This window comes from Selaginella moellendorffii, unplaced genomic scaffold, assembly GCF_000143415.4.
Source record: "Selaginella moellendorffii unplaced genomic scaffold, v1.0 SELMOscaffold_15, whole genome shotgun sequence".
In the NCBI taxonomy this organism is placed as follows: domain Eukaryota; kingdom Viridiplantae; phylum Streptophyta; class Lycopodiopsida; order Selaginellales; family Selaginellaceae; genus Selaginella; species Selaginella moellendorffii.
The window spans coordinates 1,461,024-1,486,083 of NW_003314276.1; the positions used below are offsets into that span (position 1 = coordinate 1,461,024).

A 25,060-nucleotide genomic window follows, 5' to 3' on the forward strand; every position below is an offset into this window, starting at 1 on the left:
ATATGGACAAGGATATATGTCCTTGAAATTGTAGCTAAGGCTAGGTCTAAAAAATGTTGGAATAATCCAAGGAGTGTACTCAAATGATGAGTTAGTGTTCTCATCATATAAAAAGGTAATTTTAAAAGGTGAAAATAGTTTATATAGAACCAAGGATAATCAAGTATTGAAATAACACTTGCAATGATGGTCTTTACGAATAAGATGTGAATACAAGAATTTATATTCAAATGTGGTGGCACTTTAAAAGTAGTTGGGAGGATAGGACCTTATAGAATGTCGAACTAACAAATTCCAAAAGTTGAATGACTCAATAGAGTCAAAAGATGGTCCTAAAGGCTTAAAGGAATCCCATTTGGATAGAAGTGTATTATATTTGGTGAAAATTTGGGAGGATTATGAGTTTTAAATATGAGAACAATGGGTATTTCATTGATGGCAAAAAGTGTCATACTAAAGTTGTGAAAAATGTGCTCACGAAAGAAAGTAATCTCGGCAAAAAATTGTGTGTGAACATTAAGGAGCAATGCTAATTAACAATTGGTATAAGGAACGATTGCTTTGGTCTTAGCAAAACATAAACATAAATGGTCAATGTCATGATGGTAACCTTGTGGAGCTGGTGGGGTGGAGACCCTAAGTGTCTCAAGGGATGATGCCTTGAGGTTAAATTGATGGGTTCATTAGAATACCTTGCCAAGAGAACCTCAATGGAAATAGAGTTGGCATATCTTGGATATGGTTGGATTTATGTACTTATACCAAATATTGATGGAGTTGTGAAACCACCAACAATGAATTGTGGGATATAATAAACTATGAAATAACTAAATAAAGGTTTGAAATAATTTCTTAGAGCTAACTTAATGAGACATTTTGGTTGGATAAGGAGGTTAGATACATCCCTTAAGGGGTGTTGTGCTTATGTTGCAGTATAGTGAATCAATATCAATAAGAAATATTCATTGCTTAAAAAGTCCATCATGGAAACATATAAACACTTTAAAAATACCAAAGAAGTAGTGTTTTATTATGAGGGTATTAGATAATGCCCAATGGACTATATTTCTAAAAAAAATAGATAGAACATACTATCAAATGTCCAAGGTTGACAAAAGCTAAAGATGGGGTAAATCCGACTATCCAAAGTAGATAAAGCCAAAAGGATTTTTACATTGTTAGTAGCAGATAGAGAAATTAATGAGTAACAACATTAATCCTGGTATGTGGGATTACAAAGTGAGCATATCTAAATTGAAAAACCACTCCCTAGATCATTGAGTAAATTCATCCCTAAAAATACTTGCTAAGACATGGTAGAAAATGCAAAGCTAACCTCCTAATTGGGAGGAGAATAATCAACATATAAAACCAAAAAGTAAGTAGTAAATGGATAAAATTGAATTATAAAAATCAAAAAGTATAATTGAGAGTAGTTATATAAGTTGAAAATGGAGAATCAAATGGGTGCTCAAAAGTGTTGCTATTAACAACCGTGATGCTATGGAAAGTTTAAGAGGGATAAGGTGTCAAAAGAATGGAAAGTTTTGTTCTTGAAAGATAATCCATAAGAGTTTAAATAAGCAGCATCTCGAGCAACACCCATATCATTACTATAAAGATTTATGTGAGTATCAAATGCTAACTCCATATTAAATTATATGGTAGTAAAAAGCTTGCAAAAAGATAAGAATTAGTAAGATATGGGATAGAGTCCTTTCAATGTTCCCAAAAACAATTTTGGGTAGATTGGTACATAGAAAAATAAATATAAATGGTTCATGGAATTATGCAAAATCAAAGTGGCCTAGTAAAAATATGGTTTTGAAGTTTGCCATGAAGCAATGCTATCAAAGTTGGGCCCTTTTGAAGTCATCACTTTCAACTAGCGTTTTTGTTCTTCCAACTTGTTAATCCCACTTAGTAAATCACCTAACCAACATAACATAGTTCTTTGCATAAGTGTGAAAGTCTTCAAACATTGACTTTTGTTCAAAGTTATTTCTTTAAACCCATGAGAACTACTTCCATTTGGGAAATTTATATTTAGAAATATATTTCTTTTTCCAAAATTTATTGGCATTTACCACATGGGTGTTCATTGCATAACTTGTTGTTTGAATTCTTTCCAATAATTTCTATAGCCCATTCTCAACCATTAGTCTTTTACTTCTATCCATTGATTCTTGTATTAAACAACATAAGGTCACTACCTTCATCCTTGAGGTATCATTTCCATTCCATAATAAAGGCTTTGTTTGCCAAGTCTAAGGGGTATTCACCCTTAGTAAGTCTCCCTAACATTTTTTGTTGTGACAACCTAACGTTATGACCTTCCCATGGGTCTTTCCTTAGAGACTACTTTCTTGGATTCACAATACCATTGCATTGCCATAATTTATTTCCTTTAGGTATCCTTGGTCAAGTTACACCATACCATTTATTCAAATCACTACTTTGAACTAGGAATATTATTTTTTAACTCACCAAGGAATTTATCCTTAATTATCAACCATAAAATCACTTAATGATCCCGTATAGATAGCTTAATAGGCTTACCAATAAGCACTAGATCTTTCAAACCTCTAAATTCTTAACCACAACCCTAGAGCCATCCCCCACACTTGATAGTATGCCCAATTTAACCCTTTTGAATAATGGTCCATAACAATTGAGATTGGGTGTCCCATATCCTCGGTGCCACTTGCACTAGAGTGTTTAAATTAAATATGTCAAATTTTCACATTAAGCACTCTAATTGTGCATCATGACTTTGGGGCATCCCTCGCTTGGCAATATGCCCAAACCAGCCTTTTTACTGAAAGTCCATAATCATTGAAAATTGAATGTCCTTATATTCCAATGGGACTTGAACCCAAGAACTAAAACCCAATTTATGTATATACATCTATGAATTGCATCACCAAGATGCTTGGCGTAACTCCCCGCGCCAGTGCACCAACTTATATTTAACACATGCTACAAATCATAGCTTAAGAATTTAGTTCCTCTGAACTTTAAAGTCCTCTCACATAACAAGCGAATTGACCCACTAGTGATTATGCATGGACTCCCCCATGCTTGGCTTCATGGGCCACAAGAATGTTTCAGGGACGTGTGGAAGCTCAAGATGGAGCCTTTTCCGGTGTGAAGAAAGACTCTAATGTGGAGAACATAAAAGCTCTAAAATATGGAGTAGCAAGGTAACTAAATAATAGAGCCATGGATAACCTTAGCACAAATTATAGATAAGTGGAACTTAGTGCATAGGGTGGCACAAAATAAAAAAGAGGATAATGGTGCCCTCAATTGAAGGATTTTCTAGGATGGGGAAGTGGAGTTTACATAATATATGCAATGTAAGGTGTCAAAGATATGGAGGAAATTGACTCAAGAAGTTAATATCATAGTTTCAAAGTATAATAATTATATTGATGGAGATTGAGATTACTCCAGAATGAGTAGTAAGAGTAAAATAGACTCTAAGTTGGAGAAATTATACTTCTTAGGGGATGGGAAAAATATAATGAGCCTTTGGTGTTGAACCATTGACAAATATTAAGTTAGTGCTAAGTAAAATGGTAATCCATAATGGAGTTACTTTATGAAATGGTTTATCATTTGATGAGGATATAAAACTTTGTTTATGAGTGGTGGAGTTGTGAAACACAAACCCCTAAGCCCCAAAGTGGAGCCAAGAGGGTGCCACGTGGTAGTGACCATAAAAGCTCCAACTTGAAAAGTCAAGAGCAAAAATGGAACTCCTAACAAAGTGCTCAAGAAATGAGCACAAAACAATCAATAAGTGAGCCTCTAGAAAAAGAACACAAGACAATCAACATATAACATGTGGAAGTGTCAAGATAGACCCGAGATGGACTTAAGAGGGAGTTCAAGGAGTCCAAGATGGAATTCAAGTTGGAGTCTAAGATGGACCCAAGATGGAGTCCGAGATGGAGTTCAAAAAAGAGTCTGAGATGGAGTCCGAGATGGAGCTAAAAAAAAAGTCTGAAATGGAGTTTAAGTAGGAGTTCAAGATGGCATCTAAGATGGAGTCCAAGAATGAGTCCAAGATGGGAGTCCGAGATGGAGCTCAAGGTCAAATTGTGGTCAGGGGATAACCACTCATAAATGACTAGCCCAATCTTTGGGAGATAGGTTTATAATATAAGTGGTCTTGGATTACCAATGAGACAAAGATGAATGAATATAGCTTTAGTGTAATGGGCTAATATGTCAATGGTATCTTTAGATGTCTGTAGTAGGATTAAATATATGAAGCACTTGGACCGAATACAAAAGGTTGAGTGGCATAGATGTCATTTATGGGGCTAGTATGTCCCTAAATTGGGAGTAGGACTTATGAAGGTTGTGAGTGAGAGTCCTCCAAGTGGTCAAAGGTGTGGTTAAATGCGTAAAGTAAAATGGAAAATTTAGTCGCTTACACAAGTATATACACAAGTTTTACAAAATGTTAATAAAATGCTAATCAAACATTCCCAACTTGATCTACTCTGACATATTTTGCTCCGCACGAAATAAAAGGCTTTAAAAACAAACCCTAAATTACATCACTGACTTAAATAGCCCTTGACAAAGACAATGCAATTGTTAGAAGGCATCATTATAATCGTTAGCATGTAAATATGCATTTAAAGACATTTGGGAGAATGTTTTAATCCTCATGAATAGTTGCATTTAAACCATTGTACCATTGTAGTGCCATCCCTTAGAGACACGTTAGAAACTTATGCAAATTCCAAGCATCATCCCAAAAGTGATATATGGCAATCATTGTAAAGTGATTGAACTAATGGTACACGTAATCCTTATGAAAGAACTCTAACCAAACATGAGGATTGATAGCAAAAGTAAGAAGAGCTATACCATGCACTATGAATGTTGTTATCAATTAAGTTTTATTGTTCAACTACAACTACATAGCATTAAGTATTTATACTAACTACTACTCTAGAATCAAAAGAGGAGGAGGCTATTGCTCTGCCATAAAAATGAATTAAAAGATAAAAACAAAAGAGAAGAAATTGAAAATGTTATAAGAAAAGGGAGATTTAAATGATACAAAAGTTAGATCTAAAACAAAACCCCAAATCCAAGCACTCCTAAGGGACAATCAAAGTTGCCCCTCATCTCCATTAATGTGAGTGCATAAAATATGAAAATTAAATATAAAAATATGCATATTAATCACCCTAGCTTATATATGGGGAAGTGCGTGTTTGGATCCAAGGACACAAGTTATCTTGGGTACCGTATTTCTCGTGTGGGTTTGCAAGTTAATCCTGACAAACTTATGGCTATTCTAAAGTTCCCTACTCCAAAGTGTGTGAATGATGTGCAGCGCTTCTTGGGCAAGGTGCAGTATCTCAGGCATTTTGTGGATCATCTTTCTGATCGCACTGCACCATTGTGAGCGTTGCTGAAGTCATCAATATCATCTTTCATTTGGTCTCCGGATTATGAGCAGGCGTTCGGGGATCTCAAAAAGTTATTAACAACTCCTTCGGTTTTGGCATATCCTAACTACACTCGACCTTTTATTTTGCACATGGATGCTTTTGACATTGATCTTGGAGGTGTGTTAATGCAAGAGAGCTCGAGTGTGCCTGGTTAGTGCCATCCCATTGCATATATAAGCCGTACATTACAACCAGCGGAGATGAACTACTCCACAACAAAGAAAGAGTGTTTAGCTGCAGTTTGGGGTTTTGAGAAACTTCATGCATATCTACATGGTTCTCGGACGTTACTTGAAGGTGACCATGCTGCTGTTACTTTGTTATTTAAGTGAAAGAACCTGGTTGGTCATACTGCTTGGTGGGCTTTGAAGCTTTAGATATATGATATTGATGTTGTTCACCGCCCAGGGAGTTCTATGGCTGATGCTAATGCCCTTTCTCAAACTCCTCTTCCTTCTTCATTCTCTTCTCATGTTTCTGACAAGCCTATCGTTCTAGCATCTGTGGATTTTCTAGATGAGGATTCTATGCTGTCGGCAGTTGCTGTACTTGACGTTCAGTGTCCACAAGGTGCAAAGCAAGATCTAGCTTCGCTTGATGAGGTTCGCAAGGCTCAAAAGATTAAGCCATGGATTTGAAGGCTTCGAGATGGGTTTGAGAATTTTACACCACTTGCTGATGACTTACCTTTCCGGCATTTACATTCTCAATATCGTCTTGAAGGTGGCCTTCTTTATTTTGTGGGGACAGATCCTGATGATCATTTACAGCTGGTGGTGCCTTCTATCTTTATTCCGTGGTTTCTCCATGTCTACCATAATTCTCCTGTTCTAGGTGGGCATATGGGACATCGTCGTGTAATCGAGAAGCTACGCAAGTCTTTCTAACCGTCCTTCCGCAGCCCGAGGGGGAGTATTACGAGCTTGGCACCAAACGCAGCTACGCACATACCGGATAATATCACGTTACATCTCCAGCCAACAATTGCAATTTCCCGTCCATTTGAGTTGGTGGCATTTGATCTTATGGGACCTTTTCCACGGTCAACTGCTGGCAATGAGTATGTTATTATTGCTTCTGACTATTTGACTTGTTGGGTGGAAGTTGGTGCTCTTGCTAGCACCTCTGCAACTGCTGTTGGATACTTCCTCCTCAATCGAGTGGTGTTCCAGCATTCTTGTTCAGAGCGGATTCTTTCGGATAATGGTCCCGCATTTATGGCTGAGGCATTTCATGTTTTGACGTCTCGGTTGGGGATTTGCCACACTGTCACGAGTGCTTATCATCCACAATCAGATAGTCTGGTGGAACGGCTTGTTCGGACGTTCAAGGGGATGATTGCGAAGTATGTGAACTTTCAGCATTCGGATTGGGATGGTTATTTGCCGTCTCTTCGGTATGCATATGTCACTAGGGTGCAGAGTCCTGTTGGTGCTTCACCATATAAACTCCTATATGGTCATGATCCAATATTACCAATGGAGCTAGGTTTACCTTCGTGATTGCCACGAGCTGCGGATGCTAAGTCATGGGATTAATATTTGACAAGCATTCTTCCACTTATCCGAGCGGAGTCTACTGAACACTTAGGCCGCGTACAAGTAGGACAACAACGGCGCTACAACTCCTATCATCGTCCACCTGCAGAGTACAAAGTGGATGATTTGGTGTTAGTCCGTTTTCCCCATCTTACGGTACGTGGTTTATCTAAAGGGCTCCTTGCACAGTGGAAAGGACCATATTGGGTGTTGCGGCAAGTTGGACCACATTTATGAGGTTCGGCATGACGTCCAACAGGCCGATCTTCTAGAGATTGTGCATGTGCAGCGGTTGAAACACTTCATACAAAGGGATCAAGAGCAGTTAATACCATCTATAAATCCGCCGATGCCTCCTCCTGATGTTCCTCCAAATCCCGGCCTGTCTACAAGAGAACCCTGATGGTCTTTCATTATTCCGAGAGGAGGGGATGATGTGAGGGCCAAGTGTATGGCTACGATGCTGTATACTAATATTAGCGTAGTGGGATTTTGGTAGTTGGATTAGTTTCAATCCGGACCACTCGCTCTTGTATATAAGCTAGGGTTTTTGGGCTAATTGATATGCACATTTATGTATTCCCTTTCCATATTCCAAGCACTCACAACTTGTAATATATATAAAAACTAATACTCCAAAAAACTGAAAAATAAATTTAAATATAGATAATCACAATGAATAAATATTGATCTTTTATTTGTAAGAACCACTATATATATTACTATTAACTAAAGTACTTCACAACAAAATAAACAAGATAAATATTATAAATTTAAGAAAAAACTTTAAAGATAAAAAGTTTTACATTTATAAAACAAATTAATTATAAATTTATAATATAATTTTTGTTTTTTTTTATGTTATTTTTAAAATAAAATAAAATAATCTATTAAACTATTATTTTTCCTATTATATATTAGCATAAGGAAAACAACTTTACATAATTAGTCATTTAAATTTCATTTACCTTATAAATTTCCAGATGAAGTCTTTTAAGCTGAAGATAAATATTTTTATAGTTAATTTATTTTTATTATTTTTTAGTTCTACTTCTATTGAACGTTTTATTATTAATAGAATAGGATACTCTATCTATCCATCTTGTGCATCAAAAGATGATAATATAATCCCAGGTAATTTAAATGATAGACAAAGATTTTCATTCAAGTTTGGAACAAGATGGATTGGTCGTACTCAATTTTGGTGTGATTTTAAAATTAATGATGGACCTTATAAAGAAAATTCAATAAGTTTTTCTGTTTATGTTCAAAATAGTAATAATGAATATGAAGAATCGGAGTATATAGAGTATTATATATTTGGATATGGAATTTTTGAAACTCATAAACATTATGGAAGAGAATGGTCTATACCTAAGAAAAGATTTAATTTAGAATTTTCATAATTTATTTATTTCTATATACTATTTCACTAGTTTAGTTGTGTTAAATTTTAATTAGAAAAGTTTAATAAAAATATAATTCTATATTATTATAGATTTTATTAAATTTTTTATCATATTTAAAAATTGGTATCCAAATATTATCTTATAATCTCAATATCCTGATTTATGATTGAGTAGAAACATACACCTCCTGCACTTTATTATATTATTGACAATGAAGTAGACATGGCTACATGTCTACTCATAAACCTCTCATTTTTTAGGGTTGCTAATCACACTGAGCAAAAGAGATGTACTCATACTCTAATTGACAACCTCTCATTTTATAATGTTTATATTGCTAACATGCTAAGGTTCAGAGCATAATGAGCACACGACAGCAAAAGGATTAGTGAGACAAGAAGTACAATGCAATGTTAAGATAAAGACTATTATTGTAAAAACATTGTAATCTTACATTCACAACAATTTATAGTGGTTTGAAAAGTATCATTGTTTCTTCCTGGGTCTCCCTATTCAAACTTAATCAAGTTTATCTTACAATAACTTACTTAAATGTTGTTTAGGATGTTCTTGGATGAAGTCAGACGCGAAAATGACGCAATAAATCGGCTCTAAACAAAACAAACGAGAAAGACAAAGTGAAGCTCTGCAGCATATCAGAAGTGTCCGAAGTTACCATTTGAAACAAGACCATGGTCCACCAGCAGCTGCTTAGGCCGAAGCCAAGCTTGTGAAATACCTGTTCATGCAAATGTGTATGATTCTTAAACCAGGTGATGTTTGCTTTCTTACCAGCATAAGTACAGTTCCACACACAAAAGCAAATGCCATGTTAATCCCCAGAAAATTCAAATCCCCGCTAGCCTGTGAATGCCAACGTTATTTAAACCCGATAGTTATCTCAGTACATGCAAATTATACCAGAAGCGTTCCTTCGAGAGCGAGGGCTGGCGGAGTCAGCGCTATGCTGAAAAAGAACGGTGTGACGACGGTGTGCATCTGCGGTGCACCAGAGAGTATCATATCAGTTCCATAGCATGATAATCATCGCCCACCTTTTCTATGATTGCGGAATCATTTGTAAAGAGCTGCGGAAGGAAGACTGGAATCGAAATGCCTACAACCGCTGAAGCTATTCCTAAAACCACGCCGCTGGCGAGGAGCTTTTGTAGCAGCCTTCGTGCCTGCAAAGGATGGAGGAAAAGTTAGGTCAAGAACACAAACGAGATGCACGAGACTTGCCTGTTTATGTTGGCCACCACAAAGCAGTCCGGGCATGAAAGACTGTGCAGTCTGAGCCAGGGGTTCTCCCCAGACCGAAAACAATGAAAATACCCCAACCATAACCTGTCAGGCATCTAAGTCATGCGAAAATGAGTAACCAGGAAAAAGATGTTGTGATCGACCTGATGAGCAGCTAGAGTCACCGCGCCTAGTGAAGTTGCAAAAAATGTGATACTTGTGTAAAAAGCTACCTACAGGATATAATGTTAATGCTTTGGAGCTCACTGTGTCACACTTACCTTGGACAGCATCGTCAAAAGGACCGGACCCGTTATTTTGATCATTTGAGCGAGGTCTTCCATGCGAGGGACTTTGATCGCCAGGGGATCATAGCCCTTGTCTTTCAGTGACTTTAGCGTCAGGAACCCCCCAACATACTGCAAGCACAAAGTATCAGAACAAGCTTTCAAACTTTATCATCAAGTGCTAGATAAGTTTGCGAACCTGCGCTAGCATTGTCGCCCAGGCCGCACCAGCAATACCGTATCCAAGAAATGTGCACAGCAGGACGTCTCCTACAGCGTTGATGAGGCTTACGACTGCTAGCACTTTGAGAGGGCTTACCGAGTCCTGCATCCCCAAGCTAAGGAAAAGAAGAAGAAGAAGAACCTTAAAACGTTTGCATGGCTGATAAGAATGATCAAGAGTGCACATACCTTGCACCTTGCCCAACCATCGTAACCAGCACTGCCGGCCAAGCGAAAGCTCTAATCTGAAACATTGCTCAAGCCATAATTTCAGAACATAAAACCTTTTGCGGATCTTACATCAACGTAGCACGCGGCCGCAGGAATAACCGCAGTGTTTCCCCCAACAAACGCTGCAAGAACACCGATTTTGCTATCGTCTTAAGAACACCTCGAGAGACGTACCATGAAGCATCGTTCTGGACGAAAGCTTGATCACAGTGAACATCACCACGCCACAGGAAACCGCAACGAACAGAAACCTCGCTAGATGGTTTGCTGCCTCCGTTTCGTCCTGGGATGGCGAATTCACGCCGAAGATAATGCTCATCAAGCAACACTTCCGTGAATACCTTTTTCGCAAGCGATATTGCCACAAGATTTGAGATGGCAACTGACAAGAACAGGAAACAATAGCCCAGCCCATCGCAAACCACCGTTCCAGGTCCTGGAAAACGAGAGACCATGGATGAAACAAGTATATGGTTTGAACTTTACGTACCAAGAGCGGCCAGTTCTATGGAACTCGTGATGCCGACCACGCTCGTATCTATCAGACTCATAATCGGACCAGATAGCCATATCCCCAGAGCTGGACCTGCAAATGCAAAGATCTGGCGCATTTCCTCGACCAGATTCGTGCTATCATCGTCTTGAAGGAAAGCCGGTGCTTCAGGTGCGTTATCTTCGAGAATAGTAGCAGTGCTCGCAACCTTGAGCAGTCCTTCTGTTGCTTCGATGGCGTTGTCTCCAGAAACGTAATACTTGACAGGATCATTGCTCGCTGGAGGCAAATCCCTCTCTGCCAAATCCCTCTCTTGGAATTCGGCAGTGGTGGCATTCTCCGGCTCGAGACAGCGCCACCGCTGCTTACCTCTCACTCTGACCAGAGCAATGCGATTGAGGCCACAACGCCGCGATCGCCCATCTGCAAATCTATGCAAATGGGATGCGAATTCCGCCCTAGCGGTCCAGAGACGCAATGGGGCACACTCCATAGCTATCGAATGGCTCTAGCGATAGAACAAAGAAAAAAATCACTGAAAAGCTGTGATCCGAGGTGAGATTCACTGAAACCACTATGAGCGCTCTTTAGCCTCGTCCAAGCTGACAAGGAATTGCCACTCGATCAGACAAATGTGTGAAAGACGTACCGCCATTGAAACTCAATCCCGGATAAGGCACGTGTACAATACGTGGCATGCGTATCTATACACACACACAAAGTGTAAGTTGGTTAGAAAAAACAAGGAGAAACTCGTTTCTCTTGAGCTTTCTATTGAGAAATTCTTTTACAGTGCGAGTGTCGCGCTCTTGGGACAAGAATTCTATCATCACCGTGTTTCACATGTAAATAACTATGCAAGAAAACACAGAAATATCGATATGACAGACGAGCAAAACAATGCATAGTATAGTTGTTCAGCGACACAATCTCAGAATCATCAACGCGGAAAATCCTGTAACTATCTGAAAGAAAACTTATTTTTCCCTGAGATCTCGATTGGTTGCTAGAGAGTAGACAAGAAGCGCGCACGTTGAGAAGCGACTTTTCCTATGTGGAGGTGGACGACGTCTATCCCCGACTCAGGCCCGAAATCTTTCACTGTTAAAGAGTTCAAACGGATGTAGATAAGAAAGCAAAAATCGAAGAGCATGAGATAGTACCTCTTGATTCGGAAGCTTTTGTCGAACTTCGCGAGGTGATGATGATTGGCCGGAAGCGGATGAACCTGGACCCGAACAGCAGCCAAGTCACTCACGGTCTTCATCGAGTATCTCTTAAGTCGATTTTAGAAGCTAGTTCAGGATAATCCGCGCGCATGGCCGACTTTCTTGACGACTGAGAAACTACCTACTGGCTTTACACCGTTTCGTCTCGTTTATGGTCTTGAGGCTATACTTCCGATCCAATTATGTATCTTTTCCAGCCTCAGCGCAGATCAACTTGCGCGAACCTCCGTTTGCCTTGAGGACGCGATTTGAGGTGTGATATCCCCAGCTTTATAGTCAGATCCGCTACAACTGCTCCCAAGAAATAAGAAATGGGATCCTCGAGCCTGGAACACCAAAACGACAACAAATTGTTATTGTAAAGAAAATTTGCCTTGGTTTGCTGGTCGGCAGCAGTGCAAGATCTAGCCTCCGCCCATTTTATGATGCTATCAGTCACCGCAATAATGTAAGCGTGACGATTAGAAGCCAAGGGATATGGACCCGAATAGTCCAAACCCAAGTGCGGAAAGGGACCCTCCGGCTCAATATGAATGGCGGACTGCTTGAAACCGTTGACAAGAATGGCAATACTGCAGAGCCTGTCTATAAATGTAGCTCACAGAATTTTCTTGCTCGTGTTCATCGCTGCGAAATGACCTCGGAGAATTTTAAGCAAATCCTCATACCAAGGACGTTAAACTAGGAAGACTGGACTGGTGGTTGCTGAGCCGCAAGCTGATCATTCGGCGCGTATGGTGATACTAAGAACGTGTCTTGTTCTTGTTGGTCAACAACTTGGAGTTGAAGGATCCAGTGTGCGTGTTGGCCCTGTAGTACTGGTCTACTCAGCAGATAAGAAAGCCGAAATGTGAAGTTGGAATGGCGGTCTTCCTTCGATCTCAAGTAATGGTGAAGCTTTTGAAAAGCAAAGGCGATGGCCATGCAATAACGACCAAATCGAAATTTCGCCAGCTCCGGTTTTCAAGATTTCAACCAGTAAAATAAAGAGCCGACAGTGCTATCGAGGAGAAGGCACGTGAAATACCTTGACATAAAGTGATATTGATGATCTCCTGATGTACAGCCACAAAGAGGTGGAATTGTTAAGTGAAATCTAGTGGCTCAAGCGCAATGGAAGAGCATCTAGTAAACGTTCATATGCTTGTTGACACATAAAGAGAGCAGAAGATCATAAAAGATTATAAAGCAACTTGGGAATATTAAGGGGAAATGGAGCATGGCAAAGTTGCTCAATCTTGGGCTTATATATCTCAATTCCACGAGCACTAACAAGGTGTCCCACTAGTTTGCCGTCAGAAACAGAAAACTTGGCGGAGTTGACTGATACGAATATCATAAGAACTCCCAGTTACACGATTATGAGTCGTGGAATGTGAATACCATAAGACGTTGAAAAGATGCAGGACCGTTCATAAAATCTTCAAGGTGTCTGGAAAACGGCCTTCAGTTGATCTCTGGATTTGATTGTAGCCTGAGTAAGGAACATCATGAATATCCAGAATAAATAGAATAATCACGAATAGTCGCAATTGCGTATGTTGCCATTAGCTTTACGTATTGGAACAATGGAAGATACTTAGTCAGCCACCTCCATAGGACAGATAAATTTTATTTGAAAGAGTTACAATTCTTGCTTGATAAGCGGCTCCAACATGGGATTGATCTTGCAAGCTGCTTGTTGAACCAGGATCATGCCTTAGATGTAGAATAACACTGGGATCCACACCTTTCAAGTTGTGATAGTACATCCAAGAACTCTCGAAAAAGAGACTAGGAAGGATGGTGGTGCAATATTCAACTTCGTTAGAAGGTTCCTTCCCCAACAAATGATAATGAGAATATAACTTATCCAGAGGAAAATAATAAAACTTCTGATAGTAGAAGAACAGGAGAAGAAAGTGAACCGTGTGTAATCCACAACGCCAATTCCAATAATTCTATGCCTAAAATATACTTGGATTAAATTTATATTTATAGTTTATAAATATGTTTATATTTTATAAACTTTCCTAAACACTTCCTAATCAAAATTATTACTTTTTATAAATTACAAATATTTTATAATTATTGATTAATTGGATTAATAAATAATAATAAATAAGAAGTAAATATTTATTTATTTTTCCTTGTTAAAAAATCATCATTCTATAAAGTTAAATTTCAGGCCATAAAACTCTCCTCGCTTGTACACCCGTGATTTCCATCGAGAAATCATCCAGCTTAGCATGGGAGCAAATCCACAAGCGTGCGATTGTCCACAAACTTCCACTCATACTTTGCTTCCATCAGAATAAACACAAACGCGAATGTCAATTCCTGACTGTCATGTCCATCGTGGTTTTTTTCACGCTTCTCGCATTGTCTGCTATCGGAGAGATTCACACCATAGTGATCTACACAGGGTCAATGTCTATCCATGCATGAAGGATGGTGAAGGGGATAAGAAAGACAAAATCCACGTTGGTTGTCGATTCAGACGCGAAATTCTATTGCTTGAAGCTTGCGTGGAGATTTTCATCAAGTAAATTCATTTTCCATGATTCCGTTCACAGATGCCTTGTAGCTGTGTGGGACTAGACAAAGTGGCTACCATGCTTCGCAGGAGAAATTTGTACAAAGACTTAAATCCTTCCAAGTTTTCCATTCTTCTTGTGGTGATTGAGCCGGACTAAGATCTTCTCACGGCCATGGCGGTGGTGCTCATGGTATGCTTGGATTCGCGTGGTCTTGGGGCCCGTTGGTGTGGCTGGTCGCCAGCGAGATCTTCCCAGTCGAGGTTCGCTCCACAGGCCCAGAGCATGACCGTGTGCACCGATCTCTTTTCACTTTAGCCATGGTCCTTCCTCAAGTATAAACTCTCATCCTTTACACGGAACTCCTCGTCCCCATGACGCTCTTTGCTTCATTGCTTCTGCCCGAGAATAAAGGAATTCCAATCGAAGAGTTGAGTGGGTTGTGGAAGAGGCATTCTGGAAGAGATTTGTATAGCAGAGAAAAAAAAAACAGGATTGACTATGTCAAGCCCTTGACTAACATTTAAGAATTTTTGTTGACTCAAAACTCATTCGACATACGCGGCCGTTGTTTCGGCGTGCTCCCCTCAAACGTTTCGACAAGGCAAGGCTGTTCACAGGAGGATCATCGAGTGTCAACTGGAACGACTGCCGGATATTGTCGTCGCGCTTGTCAACATGTACATAGTTTGAGTTTTTTCAACATTTAAACTCAGTAATGTACTTAAGAAATTGTAAATAAAATTTTATTCACACACTGTAAGTAAAGTTTCAATATTTGTTCAACAGAATATAATACGATATATATCTAAACTTGAGTCAATGTTGTGGTTATAATTACTATCTAAGTTGTTAAAACAGAAATCAATTCACATTTAGTATTTCTATGAGAAATCTGTGATTATGATCCTTCTCTGTCGCTCGAGACATTAAAGATTAAATAAAATGTTTTGGTTTAGTCATCAAAACAATTTACAAATCCTAAACCACTAGTATTTCTATTGTAATTCTTTTAGGGAAACCCTTTTCATGCCTATTATTGAAAATTTACTATTAATAATTTATTTTTGAGAAAGTGAGGAACTATACTGTGGTGTTCAACACAAATCCATTTAAAGTTTGTAATAAGCAAAACTGTTAATTATGTTTAAGGATATTCTTGGTATATTATCATTATAGAGTGATGGGATCATGTTATAATCATATAAAGTTTTACATTTTAACATTTATACCAATAACAAATTCTTAAAACTCTGTGAAGATTTATTTATGTGTGATTCAAATTGTGATTGATGATTGTGATTTTATGATTGATATTCCATTTATGATTCATATATGTGATTCAAATTGAACCAATATTTTGGCCATCTTTTGCAAGGCAAGACCATGAGTGTTTGTCTTGTTTTCCAGCTTACCTTAATAAATATTCAAATTCTGAAAGAAAAATATATTAATATAATATTTTTATATATACAAATTCTGCAGAACAATATAGTTATCTCACCTTAAGTAATAGTTTCTTCACCTTTTCAATCCAATGGTTTATGATTGTGATTTTCTGGTTCTTCTCTAATTCATTTGTAATTTTCTTTAAATATTATAAACTAATCTTAATATTATAAAAACTAGACTAAGCTATCAAGTTTTTTTTATCCATCAACATAGCTTGTTGTTAATAACAAGATATACTAAAATTTATTGTATAGGGCATTAAATTATTTATTCTAACAAAAAGCTCTTGACAGTAATTTAAAAATATAGAGTAGATTACAATATAAATGCCAAAGTAGTATATATAAATTTTGTGAGTGCATGGAATATAAAAATAAAATATAAAAATATACATATCAATTAACCCAAAAACCTATACAAGAGGTCTGAATTTCAAAATCCCATTATGCTCATATTAGTATTTGATATCATAACTGTACACTTAAACCTTAAATCATTCCCTTCTCTCAGAATGATAGAAAATAATCAAAGTTCTCTAGTGAATGGGCTAAGATTTGGAGGAATATCAAGAGGAAGTATTAATTAGTATGTAAGTGGTGCTAATTGTTCTTGACAACCACTACATATATATAATTTTTAGAGGATTAACTTGTTAGATGTTATATTAAACTTTATAAACTTGTGGTCCAATTTGCCATAACACTCAATATGATCCTTTCCACTAAACAAAAAACCCCTTAAACAAACCATATAGCATAAGATTGGAAGAATAGACTAATACTAAATCATCTATTTTGTACTTCATAGATGGATGATGATGATAGTTATAATGCCATTGTCGTCCCATTTGTACACGACCTAAATTTTTTACAAACTTTGCTTAGATTAATAAAAGAATGCTCATCAAATAATAATCTTAAGACCTAGCATTGGTAGTTTATAGCAATTGCAAAAGTAAATTCAACTTTGTTAGTAATATCAAATCATGATTGTATAATAGTTTATATGGTGAAGCATCAACAAAACTCTACACCCTTATGATATATATATATATATATTAAAGAAACAATAAATAATTATCTCAATTCAAATGTTAAAAATTTATATACTTCATAATCAAGTCCAAATTAGCCATTCAACTAATTCTATTGAACTCACACTATAGTATCTATTGGACTCATTATCGGACTACCATTTCAAATGAAAAGATCTAGTATATTTCCTCTGTCCTTTTATTGCATTGTCTCCAGAAACATAATACTTCACAGGTTCTTGGAGATAAGTCCTTCTCTTCAAATTCGGCAGTGTCTAGCTCGAGACAGTGCAACCCATGCTCTCATTCTAACCAAAGCAATGCAATTGAAGGGGATCACCCAACTGTAGAGTTCTAGGTGATTTTGATCACTATTTGACCACTAAAAGATTTTAAACTTAACAGCGTGGAACTGAATCATATATTATGCCCAGTATAGTGATTGCTATCGCATTGGGCGGGACTGAATTCAGTCAAGGGATTGACTTAGTCAAAGTCAATACTGTTATTCTCTTTTTTCTCTCCTATACAAATCTCCTCCACAACCAGTGCCTCTTCCACAAGCCACTCATCTCTTCGATTGGAATCCCTTTAGTCTCGGGCAGTAGCAATGCGGCAAAGAGCGTCATGGCGACGAGGAATGCCGCGAAAAGGATGAAAATTCCGTACTTGAGCACGCACAGCATGGAGAGGAAGGACTGCGCCATGGCGAAAGTGAACAAGAGATTGGTGGACACGGTGATGCTCTGGCCGGCGGAGCGAACCTCGAGTGGGAAGACCTCGCTGGCGACCAGCCACGCCAGAGGACCCCAAGACCATGCAAATCCAGAGATGAACAAGCACACCATGAGCACCACCGCCATGGCCTGCATTGGCGTGAGAAGATTCACCGAGTCTTTTAGTCCGAGGCCGAGAAGAATCGCAATCCCAACCTGCAAGAAGAATGGATCAATAAGAAAAACTGGAATTTGGAAGCGAAACATGCTTACTTGAGCGATGAAGAGCTGCACGCCAGCTTCGAGCAAGAGAATTTTGCGTCCGAATCTATCCACGACCACCATGGAGATGATAGTGCAAACTGCGTTGATCCCGCCGATGACCACCGTCGAAACCAGCGAGGCATTGCTGCCAAATCCCACAGTCTCGAACAGCACCGGCGAGTAGAACATGATAGCGTTGATTCCACCAGCTTGCTGGAAGAACTGGAGGCAGATCGCGCAGATGAGCGGCGGCAAGTTTTTCCTCCGGATGATATCTCGGAACGGGTTCTTGATCAAGCTGGAAGCCACGCCAACTTCGACGAGATCGTTAAACTCTTCCTCCACTTGGTCGGTTCCCCGGATCTTCTCAAGCACTTGCTTCCCTTGCGTCAAGTAGCCGCGCTCGATCAGACTGTTTGGCGTTTCCGAGAGCACGAAGCTCCCGAGAGTGAGAAGAAGTGATGGGATCCCTCCCAGAGCGAAGGACAGCCTCCATCCCCACGGATATGCTGCCGTGAAGTAGTTTACTAAGTTGGCGATGAGGATCCCGGTCGTGATGTTTAGCTGGAAGAGGATGTTAAGTCCTCCACGCAAGTGTGGTGGCGCAACCTCTGAAAGATAGAGTGGAGTAGCCTGCGAAGAGAAAACTCTCGATCGATCAGATCAGCCTTGGAGAGGAAATAAGATCGAAGAAAAACGCTCACCTGGTTTCCAAAACCAATTCCACAGCCAAGGAAGACGCGACCGATGATGAGCATGGGAAGGCTTTGAGCTCCAGCATTGAGGACAGTCCCCACGAGATAGAAAATCCCAGCGATGAGCATCGTCGGCTTTCTCCCCAGGTCCCTCGTCGTGTAGGACGCCCCAAACGTGGAGATCAATCCCACAATATAGGTCGAGGACGTGAAAAGCTGAAGAAGCTGGTCATTGTACCGGCAGTAATTCCCAGATCCACTGCTGCCTTTCGATGGATCGCGGCTGATCGACGGGAAGAACTTCGCCAGGAAATCTTTCATTGCCGACACACCGCCTGGAAATCGAGATCGACCGATCAGCCAAAGGAGATTTTAAGGATCTTGCGATCGATCACTCACCAGAGATGCCGATCACATAGCCAAACATGAGGCCGCTGCTGGCAGCGATGACGCAGGCGATCAAGACGCTGGATGTGAATTTCTTCTTCTCCCTCTTGATGAGCTGCTCCTCTTCGCATCCTTCCAGCGTTCTTCCCTGGTCGTCCGCCATAACCAAAACCTCGATCAAACTAAACTTTTTTTCCAGCTTTATATTCCCGCTAAATGGATAACGCTTACTAAAAATATTCGGGCATATTTTCTGTGATCCGATTCTTGGAATATGCTGCCTTTTTCTTTTTTACTGGCAACGGCTTTCTAGGGTTTATGCTCGGGGTCGAGGATTTTGGAGCATGGCGGACGGGCCCTCTCGATCCGTGGTGATATTCGGCGATGGATTCCTGCCGCACGTCGCCGCGCAGCACTCGAATCTCCATTCTCTGGCATCCGATGGCTGCTGCGGGTTTCTGGCGCTTCGATCGCCGGGTAAGCGCTTGTGATTTTGCTTTCCCCTCCGTCTAGCATGTAGAAACAAGAAATTCTTGATTTCAGCAGCTGCTTCCGATGGAAATCGAAGCGCCGAGGCTTTGATCCAGCTGCTCGATCTCTACGATGCTGACAAGGTGGCATTTTCTTTATGGAGATTTTTTTTTGTGTTCTTATGCCTTCTGTTCTACTCTAATCAGGAGGGCAAGAGCTTCCAGACTGTGTCTGAAAGGTAATAATCTTCGCAAAGGTGTCTATACTTTTTTTGTTGCTATCTTCTTTCAGATTTATGGGAATGAATGCAGCACTCGTGACGAATTCCGAGCAGGCCGTTGCTGTTGGCAGTAAAGCAGGATTCGTCGTTAGTCGTTTCCAAGACTTGCATGAAGGAATTGGTGCCGAAGATATGCCTTCTAAATTTCTAGGCATGGTTGGAGTTGGCGACTCCGCGGGAGGAAAGCCTTTCGACTTGCTTTTCCTACACTTGGTGGCTGACAACGATCTGGAAAAGTCGCCAGCAATTTCTACGGAGTGGATGGATTCTCTGGTTGGGAAACTGAAGAACGCTCCTGCAAAGAATCTCCTCCTGGTGCTTATTCTTGGGTACGGGAACGCTCTTTCTGAAGTGGAAATCCCCGAGTTCATCGATCAGCAGCTACGTCAGCTTCGTCCACGGCAAAGCTACTCAATCAAAGGCGGAAAACCTGTAGAGGACATAAGGTAATGTTTTTGTTCGTTTTGCTTTTTCTTTCTTTCTTTTTTAATCTTTCTAACGACAAAAACATGTTTCTGGCAGCAAAGATTGTTCTCTTCTAGCGGTTTTTCACCAAAAGGCAGTGACACGTAGAGACCACTGCACATGTCTTCAGCTCGAAGAGTTTCGCCAGGTACCGTGTGCCTGTTGGCGTTTTATTAAGTGTTCTAACGGCGTGTTGTTTTATGTCAGAAATGCGGGAATCTTACAATTCTGGCAGACAGGTTCCTCCATGAGGTTGCTTTTAAGCTTTGGAAAGCACCAAAGTATGGTGCATAAGAATGGTAACGGTGAGGTAATGTCTGCGTTACCGTTTGCTGAATATAATGGAGCCGATTGCTTGTCAACGAACAATCACAGCTCCAGTTCTTAATTCTAATGACATGTACTCAGATCTTGTGGCAATGATTGTAAAGGTGAGGCTTGTTTCAAGACCCTTTTGACGACCTCTAGGAAGATTGGGCGTTTATCTACAGAAGGGCCGACCCTGCAGAGCTCAGAGATTGCTTGCTGGACTTGTGCAGGAATTTTAGAAGGCTTGTTTGAAAAACAGAACTCAACGAGCACGTTTGATTCAGGTACCAGTTGTTTTAAAAGAAATCCTCAGTCTGTTGTTTGTGCTGCGAAGGCCTTGCAGAGTGGAGGAAAGCATGCGGCCACACACGTCTTGCAGCTTTCGGATATGATCGACGACAAGCCTGGTGAAGCTATTTTCTTTTCCGCTCTGCAACTTTGAATATGGGTGTAGTTATCATACTTTGGCTATGAATTTGAACAGGAAGCGCTTACTCCACACAGCCTTGAGATGAGACAAGCTGTCGACAGCTCTTGAGCACGCATGCACGGAAACGAAGCGATCGGGCATCAAGAATATCATTGTTGCAGGGCAGTAAACAAGTACAGCGGCCTGTCTGCGGTGCCTTTCTATCTCTCAAGCTTAACCAAGATGTTTCACTGGGGAGCCGATCGCGTTCCTTCGCTTTTTTATTCAGTTGGGAAGCCAGGTGAGGAAATTCCTTGCAATCCGTTTTCTTTCAGTTTTTCCCTGGAACATGGGGGTTTTAACATTTTTTTGCAATTTTCATTTTCTATCGCAGGCATGCTGCAAATTGGAGTGAAAGAGAAATTTAGAGGAAGAAGCTGCCGCTGGAAGAAGTTCAGTGACATATTATCTGATGAAGAATATTGCTGACCAAAAGAGGGGAAAAGACACATCCGTATCTGATCCCGATCATCGGGTATCCAAGGTGACGTTGGATTGGACACACTAGGACGACAGTAACAACAACGCTAGACAGCCAAGAGCTCTCGATCGATTTGCCGGAAACGTCAGCACTGGAAGGGGTTATTTGAGAAAGCTTCCAAGCTGCTGGCTGGAACGCTAAAAGGAAAATGATGGCACAGGAGGGTAAGAAGAATGAAAATCATGACGGGGTGGGGAGCAGTGATCAAAGTCTTCAGCTGGAGCAACCGATGAAACTGGGCGACCCGAGCAAGAGGAAGTTAAAACGAGGAAAGAAGAAGATATCTGTCAGAACGGCGGTCGGTTCCCGGCAGCGGCCCACGCGAGAACATCGGGAGGAAGCTGGCAATTGGCTAGAGGATTCTGAGCGAGGTTGAACAAGGCCATGCTGCATGGATCCGAGGTGACTCCGGAAGCCGCCGACACATTATTACTCGCAACCTGGTTGGGGTCCTCGTCCTCGAGCGGAAGTCGATCATAAGTCGCACCAACGAAAGAAGCGGCGATGACGAGCACTGGACTTGCAGCCATTAGAACTCCCACGACGCTGCCTCCCAGGACTTGACCGGGCTGCGATCCAGCCAAGGCCACAGTGAGTCCCGCCACGGCTACAGGCGCGGGAGGAGGCAGGAAGGCTCCGGACAGGGACAGTATCTCGAAGCGGCCATGGAAGGTGACGGTGGAACCGGGTGCTGCGAGCTGCCGCAGCGTGACATTGGCGACAGTACCGCTACCGCCCAGCACGCAGAGCCCGCGCTGCCTTCGTCTAGCAAATGCGGCTAGAGTCTCTCCAACGTCGCATCCGCCGGCAATCTCCAGGACGTGCGGACGCATGGCATTGCCGCTGTCGCGAGTGATGATGATCGGTGGCTTGGGCTTGTTCTTGGAGCCGGGTGGCCGGCCACGGGGCTTGCGGACAATCTCCCCGGCTCCCATCCCGCCGCTGCTGCTGGTGGTGGCCGCCGTCTTCAAGTTCTTGTTGTTACCGCGGGACTTGTCGATGGTGGTGGTGGTGGTGGTGATTCCTCCCGGACCTCCTCTTCCAGGGCCGCTGCTGTTACTGTTCTCTTCCTCGGAGGTGCCGGCCTGTGCCAATGGTAGCGGGCTTACAAACTGGTGGTGGTGGTGGTGATGCTGGTGGTGGTGACCGTGAAGGCCAGGATCCATGCTCTTACATGCCAGCAACCGGGTGCCGAGATGGAAATCTTGACTGGCTCCCTGTCGAGAGGGAATTACTGCTCATCTACTCGACCGACACTAGTGACTTAGGCGCTGTCAACAGGGCCAGATCTGATCTGATCTCGGCCAATTCTTGCCTCCTGCTCAAGCGAAACTGCAGTACAGCGATCGAAGGTGAGAGAACTCTCGCAGAAATCTCTCATTTTCTTTTCTTATTCTTTCTAAAATGCTTGCTCACCCTCTTTCAGTTTCCCTGTTGGAAGATATCAATTTGGACGACGCGAGTCCGCTTGACGCACAGTGGTATTGGCCCGGCAGCGCTATTTTCTAAGCCCAGTGGAGCAACATGAGATGGGGAAAAATAAGCAACAAAGGCAGCCAGCAATCTCCCCGGCAAAGACACAGATGACGTCGATCGAGCAGGCTTAGTGACGGAGAGACATAGATAAAAGAGTAAGCAGCAGGAGCAGGAGCAGCAGCGGCAACAACAGCACCAACAGCAGCATCAAGGGAATAACCAGCAGCAGCACCAGCAGCGGCAGCACACAACAAGAAGCAGGAGAAGAAGTAGAAAAGAAAGGGAGCAAGGCAGACCCACCAAGGGCGAGGCAATCTGGAGCCAAAAAAATTGCGGACACAAGATTTGCGAGGCACCTCCCAGGGGATATTAAATTGGCAGAATAGAGCCGAGCTCGGGGCCGGGGCAAAAGAGCGATGCCACACACACTTATCTTAGCAGCGCTGGTGGTGCGAGACGACGAGCAGTGGTGATTGAGAAAACAAAGACGAAACAAAGGGAATGGGGGGTCGACGGAAATACTAAACAACTGAGCTTATGGACTGGGAGGAGAGAGAGAGAGAGAGAGAAGAGGTGGCTTTAGACGACGATGACGATGATCTCTGCTGTGCTGCGGCTGCGCTGCTCACTCTTGGCCTTGGTGGTGGGGTTCTTAGTATGGGATAGGTGAAGTGGTGGGTGGACCAGGGACGGCGCATGGGGTCCCTCCAGTGATCCATTTACTACGCTCCCCCTCTCCGGCATCACACTGCGGGTACGTTCAATTTACAAAGAGCAGGAGTTCTTCGCGTTCTCACTTTATTTTTTCAGCTGGTCGTCCTGGAATCTCAACTTCGCGGGATCCAAAGTAGCTACAGTAGTGGCGAGCAAGCGGCCAAAACCACCAAAAGGTACGTGTAGACCTCTCTTGGCTATAGTAGTCTCTAGCGAACAACAGCGCTTCTCTCCTTGATCGAGCTCTTTGTTCTAAGAGTTTTTATCGTTTGTTTTGGCTGTGGCAGGAGGAGGTAAACAAGAGCTGGGAAATGTGGACTGGATCTAACCAGTCGCGCAAAGCCCGGCTTTTACCGTCGTGCGCCACCAGTGTAATTACAGCCCGCTCGTGAATGGCCATCCCGAGGCCGCGGCAGGGTGAGGTAAGCCTTTGTTTACGTTTGGAAATGTTTGTTTTTGCGTGGTCTGCGTGGTTGTCTGTCTGTCTGCAAGTGCGTGAGGGTCCGTGCGAATGCCGATCGATGACGATGATCGCCACCGCCCTGTGACTTGTAGACGAGGGAGGCAAAGAGGTTTTTGTTTGCTTTCGCGTTTGTTTTGGTTCGCTCTAATCCAATCCGATCCACTGCAGGGCAGCCGCATTTTCTGCAGTTAGAAACATTGGTGCGTGCGTGGTCTTTGATATACTTCCATCAATTGACACAACTTGTGTGTTTTGTGATCTTTGCAGATCCTATGTTGTCACGCAAAAGAACTTACGCTCATCTCGCGTCGTCATCGTCGGCATTATTGAAGATTGACCAGTATATGATCCATTCGATTTGATCGCAACCGTGGCCGTTGGATCGCCCCCACCCAACGGCTGCCCGTGCCACGCGGGCTTCCCTCGCGAAATTCCAATCGTCTAGTTGTCGGCCGCCAGGCCGACATATACGGCAATCCCGAGGCTTGCGGTATTTACTGCCCAGGTAAATACATTGGCATCGTATGGGACCAATCATCATACGCATGGTATGGTATGGTGGTGGTATCTAGATTCAGAGAAAGAAATGATCATTCTGGTTTTGTTTTCAGGTTGTTTGGAGTAACAAACTTGTTTCCCAAAAGAATGAAGAACCTACTTGCTCACTACTATCAAGTTTTAAATTCAATGATCAAAAGAGTGTGGCTTAACAAACAACTTCTTTTAAACGTCTCTAGC

The 25,060-nt window shown here is 41.6% G+C and overlaps 4 protein-coding genes and 1 long non-coding RNA gene across 7 annotated transcripts; 2 read left to right on the top strand and 3 right to left on the bottom strand.

Moving 5' to 3' along the window:
- Positions 1–8,840: 8,840 nt before the first annotated feature.
- Positions 8,841–11,541, bottom strand: LOC9633001 (protein DETOXIFICATION 46, chloroplastic). The gene is made up of 14 exons (XM_024675729.1): positions 10,900–11,541; positions 10,751–10,845; positions 10,584–10,692; positions 10,479–10,531; positions 10,368–10,423; positions 10,156–10,294; positions 9,951–10,088; positions 9,834–9,902; positions 9,670–9,774; positions 9,483–9,611; positions 9,349–9,426; positions 9,220–9,291; positions 9,104–9,166; positions 8,841–9,038 (listed from the first exon to the last, which is right to left on the bottom strand). The coding sequence occupies exons 1-14, from the start codon at positions 11,393–11,395 to the stop codon at positions 8,976–8,978; spliced, it is 1,665 nt and encodes a 554-aa protein (XP_024531497.1). The 5' UTR covers positions 11,396–11,541; the 3' UTR covers positions 8,841–8,975.
- A 2,746-nt stretch (positions 11,542–14,287) lies between these two features.
- On the bottom strand, positions 14,288–19,357 carry LOC9633511 (sugar transport protein 13). The gene is made up of 5 exons (XM_002970832.2): positions 19,207–19,357; positions 18,817–19,142; positions 18,122–18,745; positions 17,663–18,064; positions 14,288–14,353 (listed from the first exon to the last, which is right to left on the bottom strand). The coding sequence occupies exons 1-5, from the start codon at positions 19,355–19,357 to the stop codon at positions 14,288–14,290; spliced, it is 1,569 nt and encodes a 522-aa protein (XP_002970878.2).
- A 154-nt stretch (positions 19,358–19,511) lies between these two features.
- LOC9633512 lies at positions 19,512–20,830 on the top strand. 3 transcript variants are annotated; one of them, XM_024675659.1, is made up of 6 exons: positions 19,512–19,671; positions 19,738–19,808; positions 19,872–19,903; positions 19,957–20,391; positions 20,468–20,558; positions 20,618–20,830. In XM_024675659.1, exons 1-6 carry the CDS (start codon positions 19,539–19,541, stop codon positions 20,702–20,704), a joined length of 849 nt encoding a protein of 282 aa, XP_024531427.1. In that variant the 5' UTR covers positions 19,512–19,538; the 3' UTR covers positions 20,705–20,830. The 3 variants fall into 3 exon arrangements, with proteins under 3 accessions (XP_024531427.1, XP_024531429.1, XP_024531430.1); XM_024675661.1 differs by having other exon boundaries at positions 19,741–19,808; XM_024675662.1 differs by having other exon boundaries at positions 20,473–20,558; positions 20,618–20,731.
- Positions 20,831–21,438: 608 nt separating this feature from the next.
- On the bottom strand, positions 21,439–23,670 carry LOC9633002 (AT-hook motif nuclear-localized protein 16). Its single transcript, XM_024675731.1, has 2 exons — positions 23,086–23,670; positions 21,439–23,001 (listed from the first exon to the last, which is right to left on the bottom strand). Exon 2 carries the CDS (start codon positions 22,833–22,835, stop codon positions 21,957–21,959), a length of 879 nt encoding a protein of 292 aa, XP_024531499.1. The 5' UTR covers positions 22,836–23,001; positions 23,086–23,670; the 3' UTR covers positions 21,439–21,956.
- A 130-nt stretch (positions 23,671–23,800) lies between these two features.
- On the top strand, positions 23,801–25,040 carry LOC112346539. Its single transcript, XR_002992472.1, has 5 exons — positions 23,801–23,899; positions 23,956–24,035; positions 24,147–24,281; positions 24,590–24,870; positions 24,934–25,040. It is a non-coding gene; the product is annotated as an uncharacterized LOC112346539 (long non-coding RNA).
- The last annotated feature ends 20 nt before the right edge of the window (positions 25,041–25,060 follow it).